At 53.7% G+C, this 17,579-nt stretch overlaps 4 protein-coding genes across 4 annotated transcripts; 2 read left to right on the forward strand and 2 right to left on the reverse strand.

The window, feature by feature from the left end:
• Positions 1 to 285: 285 nt before the first annotated feature.
• N7498_000441 (DUF803 domain membrane protein) lies at positions 286 to 2,804 on the forward strand (the record flags this gene model as incomplete). Its single annotated transcript, XM_058447504.1, has 2 exons — positions 286 to 1,044; positions 1,110 to 2,804. The coding sequence occupies 2 exons, from the start codon at positions 286 to 288 to the stop codon at positions 2,802 to 2,804; spliced, it is 2,454 nt and encodes an 817-aa protein (XP_058312915.1).
• A 386-nt stretch (positions 2,805 to 3,190) lies between these two features.
• N7498_000442 (uncharacterized protein) lies at positions 3,191 to 4,136 on the reverse strand (the record flags this gene model as incomplete). The annotated part of the gene is made up of 2 exons (XM_058447505.1): positions 3,191 to 3,299; positions 3,364 to 4,136. 2 exons carry the CDS (start codon positions 4,134 to 4,136, stop codon positions 3,191 to 3,193), a joined length of 882 nt encoding a protein of 293 aa, XP_058312916.1.
• Positions 4,137 to 9,348: 5,212 nt separating this feature from the next.
• On the forward strand, positions 9,349 to 11,740 carry N7498_000443 (KilA-N domain-containing protein; the record flags this gene model as incomplete). Its single annotated transcript, XM_058447506.1, has 4 exons — positions 9,349 to 9,607; positions 9,663 to 10,001; positions 10,060 to 10,254; positions 10,308 to 11,740. Coding segments are annotated over 4 exons (2,226 nt in total), but the record flags the coding sequence as incomplete, so codon positions are not given.
• Positions 11,741 to 12,864: 1,124 nt separating this feature from the next.
• On the reverse strand, positions 12,865 to 17,489 carry N7498_000444 (putative ATP dependent RNA helicase; the record flags this gene model as incomplete). Its single annotated transcript, XM_058447507.1, has 6 exons — positions 12,865 to 13,074; positions 13,131 to 13,461; positions 13,517 to 13,730; positions 13,783 to 15,086; positions 15,138 to 16,674; positions 16,727 to 17,489. 6 exons carry the CDS (start codon positions 17,487 to 17,489, stop codon positions 12,865 to 12,867), a joined length of 4,359 nt encoding a protein of 1,452 aa, XP_058312918.1.
• Between the last annotated feature and the right edge of the window lie 90 nt (positions 17,490 to 17,579).

The following is a 17,579-nucleotide window of genomic DNA, read 5'->3' on the forward strand; positions in this document are numbered from 1 at the left end:
GCCGCTGATCTTTTTGCCCCCGCTGCGTTATCTTCCGATTTTTCCAGAAACATTCCTGATCTTCTCTATCAATCATTTCTCGGCTCTGCATATACTTCTTCTCGACTTCTATTTCTGTTGTTTGGACCGAAACACACGTCAGCACTGCGAAACGCGCCTGCAAACTGGCCTGAACAAGTGTCTCAGTAGGCGCCGAGTACCGTCTTCGGACGACTCCGTCCCCGCGACGCCCTCTTCGCTTCCACTGCTGGCCAGTGTGGTCTCCATCCTCACCAACACCTCAAAATGGATCCGCAATCCGCCCTCGCACACACCTCGGCCCTCTTCGCCCGCGCCGACTCCGACAGCCGCCCGCCCGTCTACAAAGCAGTCGGAATCTCACTCGCCGTTGCATCAGGCGTATTTATCGGCGTCTCCTTCGTGCTGAAGAAAATCGGCCTCCTCAAAGCAAACGTCAAATACAATGAAGAAGCAGGCGAAGGATACGGCTACCTGAAAAATGTCTGGTGGTGGACGGGAATGACCCTGATGATCGTGGGCGAGATCTGCAACTTCGTTGCATACGCCTTCGTCGACGCAATCCTAGTAACACCACTAGGCGCTCTATCCGTGGTGATAACCACGATCTTATCAGCAATATTTTTAAAAGAACGACTCTCCTTTGTTGGAAAGGTGGGCTGTTTCTCGTGCATTATCGGGGCTGTGGTGATTGCCATGAATGCGCCCGAGCAGTCGTCTGTCAGCAATATCCAGGAGATGCAGCACTTTGTTATAGCTCCCGGATTTTTGTCATATGGCGGCGTCATTCTGCTGGGTTCATTGATTACTGCGCTCTGGGTGGGCCCCAGATACGGCAAGAAGAGCATGTTTGTCTATATCAGCATTTGCAGCATGGTTGGTGGGTTGAGCGTGGTTGCGACGCAGGGTCTTGGGTCTGCTATTTTGGCTCAGATTAATGGCGAGTCGCAGTTCAAGCATTGGTTCCTTTATGTTTTGTTGGTCTTTGTGGTTGGGACGCTGCTGACGGAGATTATCTATCTCAACGTATGTTTTTTCCGGTTCTGGTTTTTTTTTTTTTTTGGGAGAGGGCAGATGCTAACGTATCGCAGAAAGCTTTGAATCTCTTCAACGCCGCTCTCGTCACTCCGACCTACTATGTCATGTTTACCAGCTCCACCATCGTCACTTCGGCTGTGCTGTTCCAGGGGTTCAAGGGTTCTGGTAGTGAGATCGCTACAGTCATCATGGGCTTCCTGCAGATCTGCTCCGGTGTCGTTCTCTTGCAGCTGTCCAAGTCTGCTAAGGATGTTCCTGATGCCGCTGTGTTCAAGGGTGATCTGGACCAGATTCGCGAGGTTGCTACGCAAGAGGAGCCCGAGTACGAGCCCAAAGCGGACTCCATCCGAGGCGCAGCATCTATCCTCCGTCGGATCTCGACTACTCGTCGTGATGCGGAGGCTGTTGAGGCCCGGCGCTTTGTTCAAGATAAGCATGAAGACTATCTCAGGCCACCCGGTGCGAACGAAATCGTCGAATGGGATGGCATTCGCCGACGTAAGACCGTCATTGGTGAAGGCCCTACCATGTCTCGACCGGCGAATTCGCGCTCGCCATCGATCAAGCAACCGCTGCCGCCCTTGGGCATGTCGCGGTTCCCCGACCCCGAAGATGAAGAGGAACACCGACCCGGCACTAATCAAAGTGGACACTCTTTCCTCAGTGAAATTCGCTCACGAGCAGGGAGTGTGCTTCATCCTCAGTGGCGTCCCGTGCACAAAAATGATGAGAGATACCTTAACTCGACCAATACACCTGTGACCATGACCGAGATGACAGGGGGTGCCGTCGACACTGAGTACCATGGCGCTGGTAATGAAGAACAGGGAGCTCCTTTCCGTCCCCCTGGACGAGGGCGCAGCGACACGCCCCGGTCTATCCACTGGGCCGATGAGAAGGGAGCCGATGACCATCTTTCCGAGTCTCCAGTCCATGCTGCGCAACGCCAATTCTCCTTCAATAACATGTTCAACCGCATCAGAAATGGCAGCCAGAACTCCCCCAAGGCCCCTACGAGTCCAACCCGAGGTATCCTACGTCGGACGCACCTTTCAGGAGGCGACCTGCGCAATTCTGCAACTGAAGAGGAGCGACTTGGCCTGGTGAAGGGTGACTCGCGCACTACTCAGCCGGGAGAGACATTCGGCGAGAAGCTGGACCGCTGGTCTAGCGGCGAATCTGACCTCGCCGAAGTGCCACCCATGCACCCTGGCCGTCCCCACGGAGACTCCGTATCGAGCATGTCCACGTCTGCCTTCCCAGCATACGAGGATAACCATGCGCTCTACTCCCACGCCAACGTCTCAAACCCCTACTACCTTCCACCCAGCCGGCAAGCGGCCGCATCGCCAGAGCAAGTCGACGAGCACGAAGGCTATCAACATCCTCCTGGCAGCCGCAACCGCACCAGGACCAATTCGTCTCACATCCGCGCCCCGCCACCCTCCCAATCCTCCTTCTCCACCCACCGCCATCCCAACCCTCTCCCTCCTCTTCCAGACGAGAGGGCATTCAGCGGTGAAACATCGGGCCTGAGATCCGCTTCTAACGTCTCGTCCGATATGGGGGCCTCGATCCCTGCATCCACCGAAGCCCGAGACGATGACCACCATGCCCAGTCCCCTCCTGGCTCTGGCTCTCCAACACGTCGACACAGTGGCTGGCGCCGGCATATCTCCGAGCCCAGCAGTGTCGACGGAGAGGCAAACCCGGAGCGTAAACCTGGGAATGGCGGAGCGTTCGTCTGATAACCTCCCATGCGACCCTCATTTTATTGAAGAGCGGACAACGTTTTTGTCACATTAACTGCACTGCATATAACGGCGTTGGGAATTCTTCGATGTACATATTATGGCATCTTGGCCTTGTGAGTCTTCGAAACTGTATATATAAGGAACCTTGTGTCATGATAGATGACGGTAATGAGCAATGAAATCAATTCAAGCAACACTTCTCCATAAGTTTGTAGGGGTATCACATCTCTATGCTAGTCCTAGTCCGGATAAATCCCAAAACGCCGTTTCAACTAAACCCCGGCACAATGCAGAAAACGCCAAATGCCATGCAATGCCACATGCAGCGCCACGCCGAATACAATGCAATAAAAGGTACCTTCCAAGTCGTGACACCATCTCTACCGCGAAAACATCCCCACAACACTCCTTTGTCCCTTGGGCGCAATACTCAACGGAGCAAACCTCGACTCCGCGAGCCGCTTACCAGCTTTGATACTCTCAATCGCCCTATTTAGTTCGATTAGCAATCGGCCAAGACCAACGCCTTATTCTCGGCGACGGATAAACATACCAATCAACACCGACAACCCTAACACCCTTCCACCCACCCCTCTCAATCTCCTGCTGCAACTTCCTCGCCGCAAGACCACCTCCAGCACCGGACGCCGTCGTGCCCGGCTGACCGATAATAACGTGCGAAACAGACTTGCGCGCCATAGCGATGGAAACCTTCGCGCCGTGAGAGACAAGGAGGCGTTTGAGTTTGTAGTCTGAGATCTGGGGGAGGGTGGAGCCGTTAATATAGACCGTTATTCCCGCGAAGAGTGTTGATTTCTCGAGTAGATTTGTTGGTTCGGCGGTCCCGGTGTCCAGGGAAGATGTCGAGGGTGCAGTAGACGCAGCTGCAGATGTAAAAGCTTCCTTGTCGGCATCAACCTTCACCCTCTTCTCCTTCTCCTTCTCCTTCTCTGCCTTTCCGTTTCCGATCTCGGGTGCTTTGCGCTTGCCAACGCCCATGAAACTGCGAATGTCCTGCACGCCTAGCTTTTCGCGCTTCGCTTCCGCGTCGGATACCCATTTCCACTCTCCTTTCTTTGTCTCTGGTGAAGATCCGCACGTCCCGTCAAAGGCCATTGGCGGCCCGGAGGAGTCATCGCAGTGTCCGTCTCGGAATTGGCGGGCTAGTTTGTCGGAGCGGATATCCCTCCATGTGCCGGCATTGTCACGGGATTCTGAGCGCTGGTGGCCGGTTGAGGAGGAGTTCCAGGAGTCGAATATATTGTGGTTTTGTGGGGATGGTGGGCGTGGTTTTTTAAAGAGTTTCGGTTTTGAGGGTTCCGGCATTGTGGGGGTGCATGCGGGGTGGGATGGTTGATGAGTGCATGTGGTGATAAGGTGATGGTGTGTGTTTTTTCACGAGGAGCAAGACGGCAGCGTGACGTTGGGGGTGGCTGATGTGAACCGTGGTTGAGATGTTTTGGTTTTGCTGGTTTGGGACGGTCGTTTCCGTCACGTGGGGCCAGTTGGAATGCTGTCGTCGTCACTTGAGTTGATTATTTCGAGTTTCGATATTGTAGGACTTTCGTTACGTCAATGGTGTAGCTGCTTGGCACAGAATGAGTGGTAATCGTAGTTGTGGTTGGGTAATATTGTTTGTCGAGTTGGGTGAGCATTGTATATATCTCAACCAAGAAGGTTGCGGGCCATCTTTCCGACATTCCAGTGGGAAGTATAGCATTGATACCACATGGAAACTAGCATTTGAACTCAAACCTAGATCAATAATGAAGGATTAACGAGTGACCTTGAAATGTAGCTATCCGAAAGATACTCAAGGTTGACTGAAGTCATTAAAATGGCAGAGAGATCAAAATTAGTGTACAGCTCCGTGGGCCACATCTACTATATGCACATGTGCTAGGGGGTGTTACAGGGTCTGATATTAAGGTAGAGGACGTATCAGCTTACAATCGTCTCTCTAGCTAATCTACTACCAGATGAACGTGGATGCAGCCAATATCGGACTGATCTAAAAATGCCGGCAGTGGCACTCCGCACGAAGCCACCAGCCCGATTATAAAATTGCAATCACGCTTCCAGAAGCCTGCTGCCATCCGTGCCGAGCACGTCTCTGCACAGCTCTCTGTACGCTGTATACTGTCCGCGGTCGGGATGCACCCGTGCTGGCACGTACCCGGCGTGCGTAGATGATTGCATTATCTCCAGCCATCAAGGAACCAAGGCACAGAGCCCAGCGCGAACTCAGCGCGAACTCAGCGCGAACCCAGCACGAGCCCAGTCCACCCAGCAGGAACCAGCACGGGGGGAGTCAGACATGAAGCACAGCCAGCCGCGAATATTTTCCGCGGGAAAAGAACGGTCTACACAAGGGCGCACCTGCACCAAAACTCCATGCCCATCTGAAACCACATCTAGGGATCTCAAAAAAGAAGGCCGGTCAGTACACCGGCACCCGGCCACGCAACATCCCTAGATCGGGAAGGAGAAGAAGACAAAACAAGACAAGACAACCCTATGTGAAACCAGCGGTGAGCCACCAGCGCTTGCCCCCCAGCGCATTCCCCCCAGAATCTCAAACCACAGACTGGGCAGAACGGGCGAGACATGCAGGAGGAAGATGAGTCTGGCATGCTTCGAGAATGTGGCAGGTTCCACGCGTCGTAGATGCACATTCTTCGATCGGCTCCAGGGCAGGTGTCAAGAGACGGTGAAGCGTGCAGATTCCAATGCACGGGGATAACCCCAGAAGATCGAGGCCCGGGCTGGACGACACAGGTAAGAGGTACATTGAGATCGCGTACATCAGTGCACGTGCAGAGTAGATGTACACGGGTGCGTCATAAGCTACGGCAGTGGAAGTACTGTAGCCCGGATGTCGCACATGCTCCTCTGATCGGCCTTCTTTCCGTTCCGACTGTCAGCTTTTCATTTTAATTTCAGCCCGCGTTTCGCTCCATAACCTCACGGCCCCAGGCTTCACATCTCTACGGCTAAACCCCGGAGTCCTCCGTTCCTCATGAATTCCTAAATCGGCCACGCTGAAACTCTCTAAATCAAGGCATAAACGGTCCACTGAGATCATCCTTGTGCCACGTCTGCACGCAAGGGGGCCAACTGGCGGTGAATCCACCATCGGCTACGTGGTGACGGCCCCCGCCAGTCGTTGTCCGGTCGGATCGTCGATCGGCGGGCGCTTGCAGCTGTCCACTCTCTCCTCTCCCCTCTTTTCTCGGTCGGCGCTGTTACACCTTCGGACTGGCTGGGCACTTGAGTAGGGCGAGGCGCTAATTGCTGACGGACTAAAGGCCGCAGAGGGGAAAGGCCCACGATTGAAGCAAGATGAACGTGCAGTCGATCTTACGGGACGAAATGCAATGCGAGGTTAAATCAGGTTGCACGGCCCGCCTTCTGCGCTGTCCGTTCGGTCCTGACCCTCTCGTTACGGGGAACTCATCCTGCCTAATCTCCCCAATCAACTTGTACAACCCTCCCCCGACCGGGGACATCCCTGTTCGACCCGTGATGAATTTCCTGTCCATCCTGACCAATTCTGATGCTGTCCCACCCACCAGCGTCGGACGGCGTTATCTGGCATCAACGTTCAGAGAGCATGGCAGGACGCTCACCGCGGTGCAACCTGGGACTGCGATATATTGGGCGCGCTGCACGGCCGACGCAGGGTAACTGTGTTGCTGCAAGGTACGGACGAACCCGTCGATCGGACCGTAAAGCAATGGGTGACGAAAACCCGATTTTCCCTATAGCTGTGGGCTATGGTGGAGCAAGCCTCGGTCTCGCCAAAATGGCGCCCCCGAATGGAGAAATCGGCATTTGGTCCACTCCGAGTGTGATAGCAGTCACAAGAACTAGGATAAAAAGAAAATTGCACCGTAGAGATGGAGTTAACTGGGAGGCTATGAGAGGTAGCGGGCGATCATAGAAATTCCGCCAGCAGTACATAGTATGGCCCTTGCTGTTCATCAGGCGGTTCGGGGAGAGTTGATACATCACGGAGGTTCGCACCCCGTTTCGTTCCAATGGGTCCGTGCGGCGGGTCGATGGGTCCATTGAATACTCCCGGTTCAAGCTTTCCCCCCCTACCAATTGTTCAATTATTTCTCTTTTCCGGAAGTTCCGACCTGATAGTCGATTTTCGCGAAGAAGAAAAAAAGAAACAAGAAAAAAAAAGGGGGGGGGGGATGGGCAAAGCAAAAAAAAACAAAAACAAATCCAAAGCCAGAGCCACTCCGGAGCTAGTGCTGATCCACCGGAACATGATTTGATCTTTCTCCGGCCTTTCCCATCCAGAAGCTCCGGGGAGCCAAAAAAAAAGAGGGGAACATAAATCAACTGAGCGGATCCCTTCACATATGCGCAGCGGGTATCGGGCCGTCGATAGCGAGCTGCGGTGCAGGGATCTCGGCCCCGGTTGAAGACGAGCTTCTGCTTTGTTTTCCTTTCTTTTGCAGAACGGTCTAGACGGGAGATTCTACGAACCCCCGGCCCCCCGTTTCTTTCCGGTCTCCCCTCTCAAAAATCCCCCCTCAGTTGCCCAGGGTCTGTGTGGTCCGGTTGACGCCACTTGTGGGCGTAACCCACTGGGGCCAAGTAATGACCGAGTAGGAAAGAGTCGGATTCAATAATGCCCATGATCGGGACTTCGGTGAGTAGGGTAGAGACGGTCTCCATACGGAGTACGGAGGAGATATTGATGAGATACGTCAAGCGGGTATTTCACATTCCACGCTTTCCCCCTTTGTCGTCTTTGACATCTGTCAGTGTCAAACCATTGCCTCGGAAAAGTAACCTTAGACGGAATAGAACCCTCCTAGAAGAATAGTCGGAAAGCATCTTCCAATCTTCCAATCTTCCCTCGGTTAGCATGCAAGGGACAGACTGCTAGTAGCGGTGTACTGGAAAGAAGACTCCAGACTCCAGACTCCAGACTCCCTTGCTGGCGAGAGTACGTAGCTGGGTAGGTAGTCGCCTCCGACGGAAAAGAGCCCACGGTACTCCGTTCGTCGTATCCCAAACGTCATGGAAATTACCTCACGGCGTAGCGCTATCACGCATCACGGGGCCTGGAAGTATTTGAATTCGGGCGGTCTTCAACCGACCATTTCGGTCGTGGGACTGGCAGGGATCCCGAGAGAACAGACCCTTGATCGACTCAAGCCACCCGTGTTTCGTGGTGCGCTCTTGGCCACTGATCCCCCCCCCTCTCCTCTCGACGTCGCTAGCATCCCTTGGGTGTGACGCGCTTGTACTCACGGACCTCTGGCCACCGCGTGTGGCATTATTGCGGCTATAGCCGTGAGGGTCTGGTTGTGTAGAGGAAGAAGGTCATGGATGGGATCGGCGGGCCGCTTCGATTTACAGATCATTATCCGAGCCGATGGACAAAGTACACGTCCGTGAGCCAGATGGATCCCATTCCAGCATCGGCGAGACTAAAAAAGAGGGCCCGGAGGACTAGCACCGTCCAGCAGCAGCCCTAAGAGCACTAGGGGAGCTCTTGAAACCTCCGCCTCGTAATCGACCGTGCAGCGGTTAGTTCTCTGCAGGCGCTATGTCTTGCACGGGGCCCCGTCGATCGGGGGTCTCGACTCCAACCTCATTGTGCTGGACGTGAAGTTTGGTTGCCCCGGCCGTCATCCCTGGTTCGGAGTGGGCCTCGTGGAGGACATCCGAGGACTATCCCTTTATCAAGATCGTAGTATAGCAGGTCGACTCCGGTGTTCCGGCCCCCTCGCCAGACAGCTCCAGAGGGCGCGAGTGCGTGGCGGTAACATCGGACTCCACCAGATCCTAGGCGGGCCTATCCCGGCCGATCAGCGTTGTGCTTGTCACACAGACCAGGATCCTCAGCTTGGTGGAGTCTGTTTTCCCCCCTCTCTCTGTTCTCGTCCCTTATTTGATTTTCCATTTTATCATTTTATTCCATTTTCTTTTTCCCATTTCTCTTTTGGCAAGTCAGTCCTTGCTTGGTGGCGGCAGACTCGATCCCCCCCCAAATTCCCCACCACCGGGCATGATTCGATACTATTTGTGCTGAGGAGAAACCTCAAAAGGCTGCCGGGATTTCTGCAGCATTCTCTTTTCTCCCAGCCTTTTTCTTTCTTAAACCCCCCACATTCTCCCCCTTAGTCATCCAGCCCACTGATCTTCCCGTTCGTCCTGCGGCTCAGCGTTTATGTGTTTCCCCCTTCCTCAGCTGCAGAGGGATGCGTTTGCTGCACGCCAGCCTCTGAAAATACTTCTCACCTTGACCACTTCAACTGCGGCCTTATTTGACTGCATGCACCTGCTGCGTTTGTCACGATTCATGACATTGATGACCTGAACTTGCTCCGTTCTTCCCTGTTTCTTGCTCTCGACTTGCTTCCGCTCTCGCTATTCCTATTCCTATTGCTATTGCTATTGCTATTGCTCTCCTCCGTTCCCATACCCGGACGCAGTGCAACCTTCCACCTTTTTCACCAAAAAAGAAAAGCACAAAAGTCTTGAAACGGCTCGCCGGACTCTTCCTTCAGGTCCGACAGCTTCCCCTCTTCCTACCTCTTCGAACCTCTTCCCCCGTGAAACCGAAAAGCTGGAGCTGCCGTCGATCTCGCAGGTCCACACCCGCGGTCCTGCTGATATCCCCTGGTACAACCACCACGCGGCCGAACGTCCACTGCTGTCGGGCGACAAGCTTCCCGCGCTCAGCCTGCCTACTGCCACCCAGGCCCCGTCCCGCACACTATACCAGGAGGGCATCTCTGGACACTCCGCCAGTTCCAGTGCCCGCAGCAGTCTGTCGGGTGTTTCTGCGGTTCAGGAACCCAGGAGCCCCCCCCTCGGATCTAGGTAATCAGGGCCTGGATTCCGACTATAATATCGCCCAGCAGGGCTACTATCCCAGTCCGACCTCGCTCGGCAGCATGAATCAGGCTCAGCCTTACATGGATGTCCATTCCCATATGTCGTCTGCTCAACCGTACGCTTCCCACGGTGCCACGGCCGGTGCCATGTCGCATTATCATTATCACCAGCAACCTCCGGTGCTGCAGCCGGCGTCGTCATATGGCCCGGCTTCTTACCCGCAGTACGGATATCCCAACGGTGTCACTTCGCCGCCCACGGGCCACCCGCCGCCGGCAAGCTCCATGGGTGGACAGATGAACCCGCAGTTGCTGCCACTTCCAGGTTAGTTCGAATGAATCAAAAGATAGAATTGAGAGGAAACGTGCTAACCGTATTCTAGTGAGCAACCAGCCCATTGCTGCACCCGGTTATGGAAACAACACCGGGGCCCCGTTGCAAGGCTATGTTTATGATCCCACCGGCCAGGTTGCTCCTCCGGGAGCCAAGCCCCGGGTTACAGCGACCCTATGGGAAGACGAAGGTAGTCTCTGCTACCAGGTCGAGGCGAAGGGTGTCTGTGTGGCTCGGAGAGAGGGTAAGTAACGAACGAACCAGCCCCGAAGACCCAATCTGACCGGAGATTTACAGACAACCATATGATCAACGGCACAAAACTTTTGAATGTGGCCGGAATGACTCGCGGCCGCCGCGATGGCATTCTCAAGAGCGAGAAGCTGCGCCACGTAGTCAAGATTGGCCCGATGCATCTCAAGGGCGTTTGGATTCCTTTTGAGCGCGCCTTGGAATTTGCCAACAAGGAGAAAATCACCGATCTTTTGTATCCGCTCTTCGTGCACAACATCGGCGGCCTGCTGTACCACCCGGCCAACCAAACCCGGACCAACATGGTCGTGCAGGAATCGCAGCAGCGGCGCCTGGAAGGCCCTCCCCCCGGCGCTCAGCGTACCCCGACGGCTCCTCAGTCTTCAGGCTTGCATCACCACGCCATGCAGACCCCCATGTCCTCGCACATGTCCCAGCCTTCCTCAATGGGTCCGCGTCCAGGAATCGATCGAGCCAACACTTTCCCCACGCCTCCCGCCAGTGCGTCCAGCCTGATGGGTGTGACAAACCAGGGAAGCTCCTATGAATGGGGCGGCCAGGGCATGAACTCGGGAGTCCCCCACACCCAGCCATTGTCGATCGACACTACATTGAGTAACCAGCGTTCAATGCCGACCACTCCGGCCACCACTCCTCCCGGGAACAACATTCAGGGAATGCCTCCGTACCAGAGCCAGACCGGATATGACAGCTCCAAGTCATACTACTCGGCTCCGCCTCAGTCCCATTCTCAGTATGCTCCGCACACGCCGATGACCCAGTCCGGTCTTTCCAGCTATGGTCAGCCTCTTCCGGCAGTCGGTTATCTGAAGAATGAGATGGCCCCTCCCACGGGACGGGCTCCTGGCTCCGAGGCCGAGTCTGCGGAGCTGAAGTCTGATCGTTACTCCCAGGGCCATGGTGCCAATGAGTCTGTACCCGAGCAAGAACCTGAGTACCTGCAGGACCAGGGATCTGCCTACAATTCCAACCGCAACTCGTATAGTTATACGACCAACCCATCGGTGGGATCTCTCACTGGCGAGCACTCGCAGTTGACTCCTGAGATGACTGGATCCCCGCAGCAAAACGGCTCCGGTCGCATGACACCTCGCACCAGCGGTGGCCCGCCTCCTCACTGGGCCTCTGGATACAACACGCCCCCGCGCCCACCAGCAGCCACCACTTTGTACAACGCGGTGAGCGACACTCGTGGGACTCCCGCCAACGGCGCTTCAGATCCCTACTCCATGGCCTCAACATCAACCCCCGTGTATTCAACCACCCTGAACGGATCTCTCGGCTCAGGCAATAAGCGCATGCGTGAAGACGACGACGTGATCCGCTCCGAGAGCACCGGCGATTATGAAAGCAAACGTCGCAAGACCCTCACCGACGCCACCCTCGGCGGCCCCGTCGGAGGCGCTCCTCTTCTCCAGCCCATGAAGACCGGTGGAGTGATGAATCGCCGTCGATGAGTATTTTGATCTCATCTAACGCCTTTTCTGCCAGTTCTTGGAGCAGAGTTTTGTTTTCTGTTGAAATAGATCTGCGGCACACCCCCCACGGAAGCCGCAGACATCTGGACGATCGCCATGATTATTGTTTTTCAGCTTAGCACCCTTCTTTTCGCCGTTTCCGCCTGACCTCATCCGATGGGAGACTCAAAAAGCTCAAAAATTACTCGTCTCCCATCGCCACCACCTTGCCGAGGCATGCATATCTTCGGTTTTTGCAATGGCTTTACGAATCATCCCGGGTTCTCGGGTTTGCAGCCACCCCAATCGGGGTTGTTGAATTCCTTTTTTCCAGTTTCAGCAAAGTAACGAAACGAATCGGCGACACACCACCACTGGTGATTTCCGCCTTAACGACCATGACGTGACGAATATCTTTTTTTATGACGAATCCTCTTCCATGTGTGCGCTTTCCTACATCGCGCCGGCCTTTTTTTATCATTTGATCTTTTCTCTCTATTTGTTGTTCTGTTCTTTTGTTTGGTCAGAAAAGGGTCTTTCTTCCTGGCATTCCGTGGGCTTATGGTCTACCTTTTGGTTATGTTTTAGAGAGATGATATGACGGTAATGAATGATCATGAAACCTACCTTGGATATGAATTCCATAGCGATATACAATCTCTGCCTGGGTTTTCCTTTCCTTTTCTTTTTTGGGCCTGCGAATACAATGGATTGATGACCTAATTTTGGTTCAGCGTAGTTCTGAAAGTAGTCTTGTAAATGTCCCCAATCCGGACACTTAAGGTAGACATGTTTTGTCATGGTACGGAGTTGAAGATGGCACGAGGAGGTCTGAAAATATCTTTTATTCTCAATCACTGTACTTTGGATCATAAGCTGTACTCAAAACCCAACTGTGCAATCCATCTATTCCAAATCCCAAGTCTATAATGGCGCCCCCCAAGAAAAGAAAATCACATCTATCATGCCGGTGACCCTCAACCCATTCATGACACTCATCAAAGGCATAATATGAACAAAGAAACCAAGTATACAAATGCAAGTGCTATACCCAGCAGAAACCAAACCCAACCCAGAGCTCTGGAATACAGCTCAGGCATACCAACGAAGCCACCAAGTCGATATCAACGCTTTCCAGCCTGCGCAAAGATCTGCTGCCAGATATCCAGCCACTGCTGTTGCTTATAAGAAAGCGGGCGGTGAGGGTTCTTAAATGTAGACGCGAGGAGATCGCGAAGCCGGGCGTTGAGGATTTTCAGTGCGAGCATTGATTTCCAGTCGCGCAGTGCGAAGCGGATTCTGTTTGCGTCGATGGAGATGACGCCCGAGTAGAGCTGCACGGATTAGAATCAAGTTTATATGGAAGGGGAAGGGGGAGGGGGTTGGTTACCTTGAACTCGGCATCACCGCACAGCAGGGCAATGGCGAAATCGTCAACGGCGCTGGTATCATGTGCGTTCAGGTTCCGGTTACGAGCTTGCATGATATGGTAGTATGAGAGCCATTTGATAGCGTGGTCGGCATGCTTGTTGACTGAAGTTGGGTGTAGCGTCACGGTTTGGTTGTTTGCGACGTTGCGCCAGCCTTTGCCTTCGCGGGTGATGAGCTTGGGGTAGAAGCTCCATGCGACGACGGAGTTGATGACAACGTCGTTTGTGCTGTTGAGGTCATACTCTTCGGGAATGGTGAAGAATTGGCGTTGGCGGTTGCTTGAGCGGGCTCTGTTGGGGGTTAGTTTGTGGACAATGATGATATGGGAGTGATAACAGGACGGACCGGTTGAGTGCTGTCTTTTGGGAGGCGTCTAAGTTCAACATTCCGGCGTCGGCGATTGAGACAATGAGCTGCAGCTTGACGTCCTCGATGCTTAGGAGAGTCTGGGGACTGAGGAAGTTCTTGCGGCAGAAGGCGTAATCGCTGGAGCCGGGTGTGCTTTTGGTGCGCTTCCAGCCGCAGTAGGCATTGTATACGGTCAGAAGATCGGAGTCACCTGAATAAGGTTAGTGATTGTCTAATGATTTGGGGATGGCGAGGTTTCATACCTCTCTGGAAACCGTTACGCGCTGCATCGCGTTGCGAGTTTGAGCCCATGGTGTTGACGAACGGTGACTTGGACGACAGAATGGCAGCAATGCTGACCGCAGCATCCAAGCAACGGAAGAAAGCTCCGTGGATGATCAGCTTGCCCAAGAAAACGTCCAGTGGCAGTTTTGCCAGCTGCGATCCCAGCGGTGTCAAGCTTTCATTACTTGTGAGAGCCTTTACTTCTTTGAGAGAGTCAATAGCACGCCGAATATTCTTCGGTGACGGTGGGTCCAAGGCTTCGAGGAGCGTCTGCTCAACCTCGCCTAGCTTGCAGATCTTAACTCGCAAGACCAGGTCTTGCAAAGAAAGCCGAAGCAGTTCGGGTGTTTGTTGCTCTGCGAGCAGCTTGTCGTGTCGATGTTTGGTGAACAAATGGAAGCAGATACCATTCTGGACACGACCGGCACGACCACGTCTCTGCTTAGCGTTGGCGCGAGAGATAAATGACTCGACGAGTCGAGAAAGCTGTCTCCTTTCATCGAAGCGCATCATCTTCTCCTTGCCGGTATCAACAACTGCCGTGATATCCGGGATGGTAATACCGGTTTCTGCAATGTTTGTCGCAATGACGATCTTCCTTGTCCCCTCAGGCGGCACATTGAAAGCCTTCTCTTGATCTTCACTGGCAATCGAGGAGTGAAGTGCATGCACAATCCATCCCTTCTGGAAAGTTGGCTCGGCGAGAAGCTCATCATTCAAACGACGAATCTCTGCCAGACCAGGCATGAAGATTAGGATTGCCTTGCTGTAGTGGTCCATTTCAGGCGCGGTGGCAATCCTCAGGAGCAGTCTCTTGATCAACTGATAGTCCATCCGGTATTCATCAAAGTTAAGGATGGTCTCTCGTGTCTGTTTGGAGTAGCCTTCGAGACTGGCCTGAAGACCACCGTTAGCAGCATCCCCGGTGGAGTCAGAGCCTTCGTCTGGGTCATCGTCCAGAACTCCGTTTGAATCATCCTCTGATAGCCGGTAGCCTGTCATCTCAACTGCATCCTCGAGATACTTCATCTCCACGGGGAACGTTCGCCCGGGGATATTCATCACGGGCACGCCACCGAGGTAGTTAGAGAAGCGTTGGGCCTCCAGCGTAGCGGACATGAGAATGAGCTTCAAGTCGAGACGCTTCTGCATTAGCCTCCGGAGAACAACAAGAAGGAAATCACTATCGATCGTGCGCTCATGGACTTCGTCCAGGACAACGTGAGTAATGTCCTGGAAGTCCTCTGGCCGTTCTAACATCCGCACAACAACACCAGTGGTCCTGAACAAGGTTAGCTTAAAATCAGGTTAAAGCGAGTAATCAATCACATACGCGTAAACTAGCCGGGTGGATGAGCTGATCTTGCTTTCCAGTCTCACTGCAAAACCAACGAGAGAACGAATAGTACCAACGTCGTTCTTGCTTTCTCCTAGCTCTTCGCTGACACGCCGTGCCAATGAAATCGCTGAGATACGACGAGGCTCCGTCACGTAGACTTTGCAGGGACGGCCTTGTTGCATCTCGTGCTCCAGGATGAAAGAAGGAATCTGGGTACTCTTTCCACTTCCCGTCTCACTGCAAATGATCAGGATTCGGTGAGTATCCAAAGTGTGCAAAATGTCATCCTTGAAGTTCCAGATCGGGAGATTCATTCTGCCCTGCAACATGCGATGGAAGGAAGGAGTGGATGATTTCGCCGCCCATGCCTCCAGTAACCGTTCATCGTGACCAAAGTAGCCATCCCGAGAGGGGCCCTTCAACGGGCTGCCGGGCTTGCTACCGTTGCCATTTCTCTTCCGGAAATTGTCCAGAAGCACCACGTCGTCCTCGAAGCTACTTTGGTTCTCTTGCACCAGGCGCTTCAAATCTTTCACCGCGTTCTTGTCAACCTCGTCCTCCTGGGTCTTCTTGAGATATGAAAACTCAGTACAAAGATCTCTCCACACCGCGGGCAGCCGCAGGTAAGCTTTGCCCTCCTTGGAGCTCTGAGGGAAGAGAATAAATAGGGCGAGAGTAGAGACGTATCCCTCAGCCTGCTGAGAAGTCGGAGTGGCCAGTGAATCCATTGAAACGAAAGTTGCAAACTCATTCGACTTGTGTGTAACCGATTCCACGGCAAGTGGGAACGGGGCTTCCTGCGGTTTTGACCACCGCACCTCGACAGCCTGCCTATTATGGTGGCTGGAGATGGAAGTATCCTGATAGACAACTTTGCAAGCCGAGTCTTTTGCTTTGCAAGTCTCCTCCAGCACTCGCCGTGGACTGAGACCCGTAGTCTTCCCAAAGTCCCGAAGAGTGGTAGATGTTCCAAGTACGGGAGGAGGGAGACCAAGTGTTGACCCCGAGCCTTCAATTTGCTCCTGGAACATATCGCCGAACCCGGCACCATCCAACTCATCCATCGATGGCATGCTCAAGTCGAGCCCATCAAGGGCTGGGACATCTGGCTGTTCCTCAGCCGGTGGCTCCTCCTTCTTTCGCTCAGGCGGGCGACGGATGAATGTCGCGTCCTTTCTGAGCTCCTCAAGCTTGTCCTTCCAGATGTATTCGGCCTCCCGGCGCTCAAAGAGAACATCGTTTTCGATTTTTGCAATCTTCCGCTGAAGTTTTGCCACCTCAGGATCATCAGACTGGCTTGTTGGCCCACGACCTTTCTTACCCTTCCCTGGGCGATCAAAAAGGTCCGGCTGTAGGCTGTAGAGCTTGGTTTGCAAGTCCAGCCATTCTGGAACCATGGTGTCTGGATCAATCGAGCTATCGGAGTCATAAGAAACAGGAGGCGGAGCTTTTGCGGCCTTCCAATCGGCCTTCTTTCCCTGCTTGTTTCCATTTGGTTTATTGGGAGTGGAGGACCGTGATGGCTCCGATTCTGATGAGGGTCAGCACTTCATTCTTACGAGGTTATCAGAGCCGGGGTTTACCAATCATCCATGAGGTGACACTGTTCTCGTCTTTCTGGGGTCGGGCGGTAGTTTGCACGTAAGATGGAAGCTCTTTCTTGTCGCTATGCGTTGCCAGCCACTCAAGCGCCTCATCCAGGTTCCACACCACATCTCGACTGGCACCAGCCGTATTGCCGGCAAAGTATTGGAGAACATGTTTCAATGCTTCCTCGGTGCGATTTTCAGGGAATCCAAGTTTGAGAAGTGTCTCCTTCAAGGTCCAAAGCTTCATATACAGCTCCTCCTCGGACCCTGCCTGCTTGGCGCTACCATTTCGTGCATTCGCAATGAGATAGTCATGCTCCTCAGTGCTAGCCAATTCCAAAACTCTTTCTTGCATCTCTGCTGGGAGCCATTCGAGAAGACTCAATGTCACCGATTGCTGTCGAAAGACCCGCTTCTCGGTCTCCAACTTGGTCGCCTGACGCGCCCCATCTCCCTTGCACCTCGCTGCATATTTGTCCACCAAAATCTGTAGCTCCGCCTCTTCCAAATGTTTCTCGAGCTCTTCGGGTGAATAATTTTGTAATGAGGGCGCGTTATCTTGTGTGCCCGCAGCAGCGGGGAGTTCTTCGGCATGTGTGGGCTCCGATTCATTCTGCGGAGTGGATTTCGACTCCCCAGTCGTCGCAGAAGAAGTTTCTGTGCCCTCCGGCTTTGGTTTGGAAGGCACGGAGACAGTCGCGAACCCGCGAGCCGGGTTAGACGCGGCCTTTTTCTTTTTCTTATTGTTTGGCGGCATCGTAAGAGGGATCTGCGGGAGATCACATACTCGTCAGAATTCTAACCAGGCGATCGAAGCAAGAAAAGAAACCGAGAGACTTACCAAGTG

This window comes from Penicillium cinerascens (genome assembly GCF_028974065.1).
Source record: "Penicillium cinerascens strain IBT 15544 chromosome Unknown contig_16_segment0_segment0, whole genome shotgun sequence".
Classification (NCBI taxonomy): domain Eukaryota; kingdom Fungi; phylum Ascomycota; class Eurotiomycetes; order Eurotiales; family Aspergillaceae; genus Penicillium; species Penicillium cinerascens.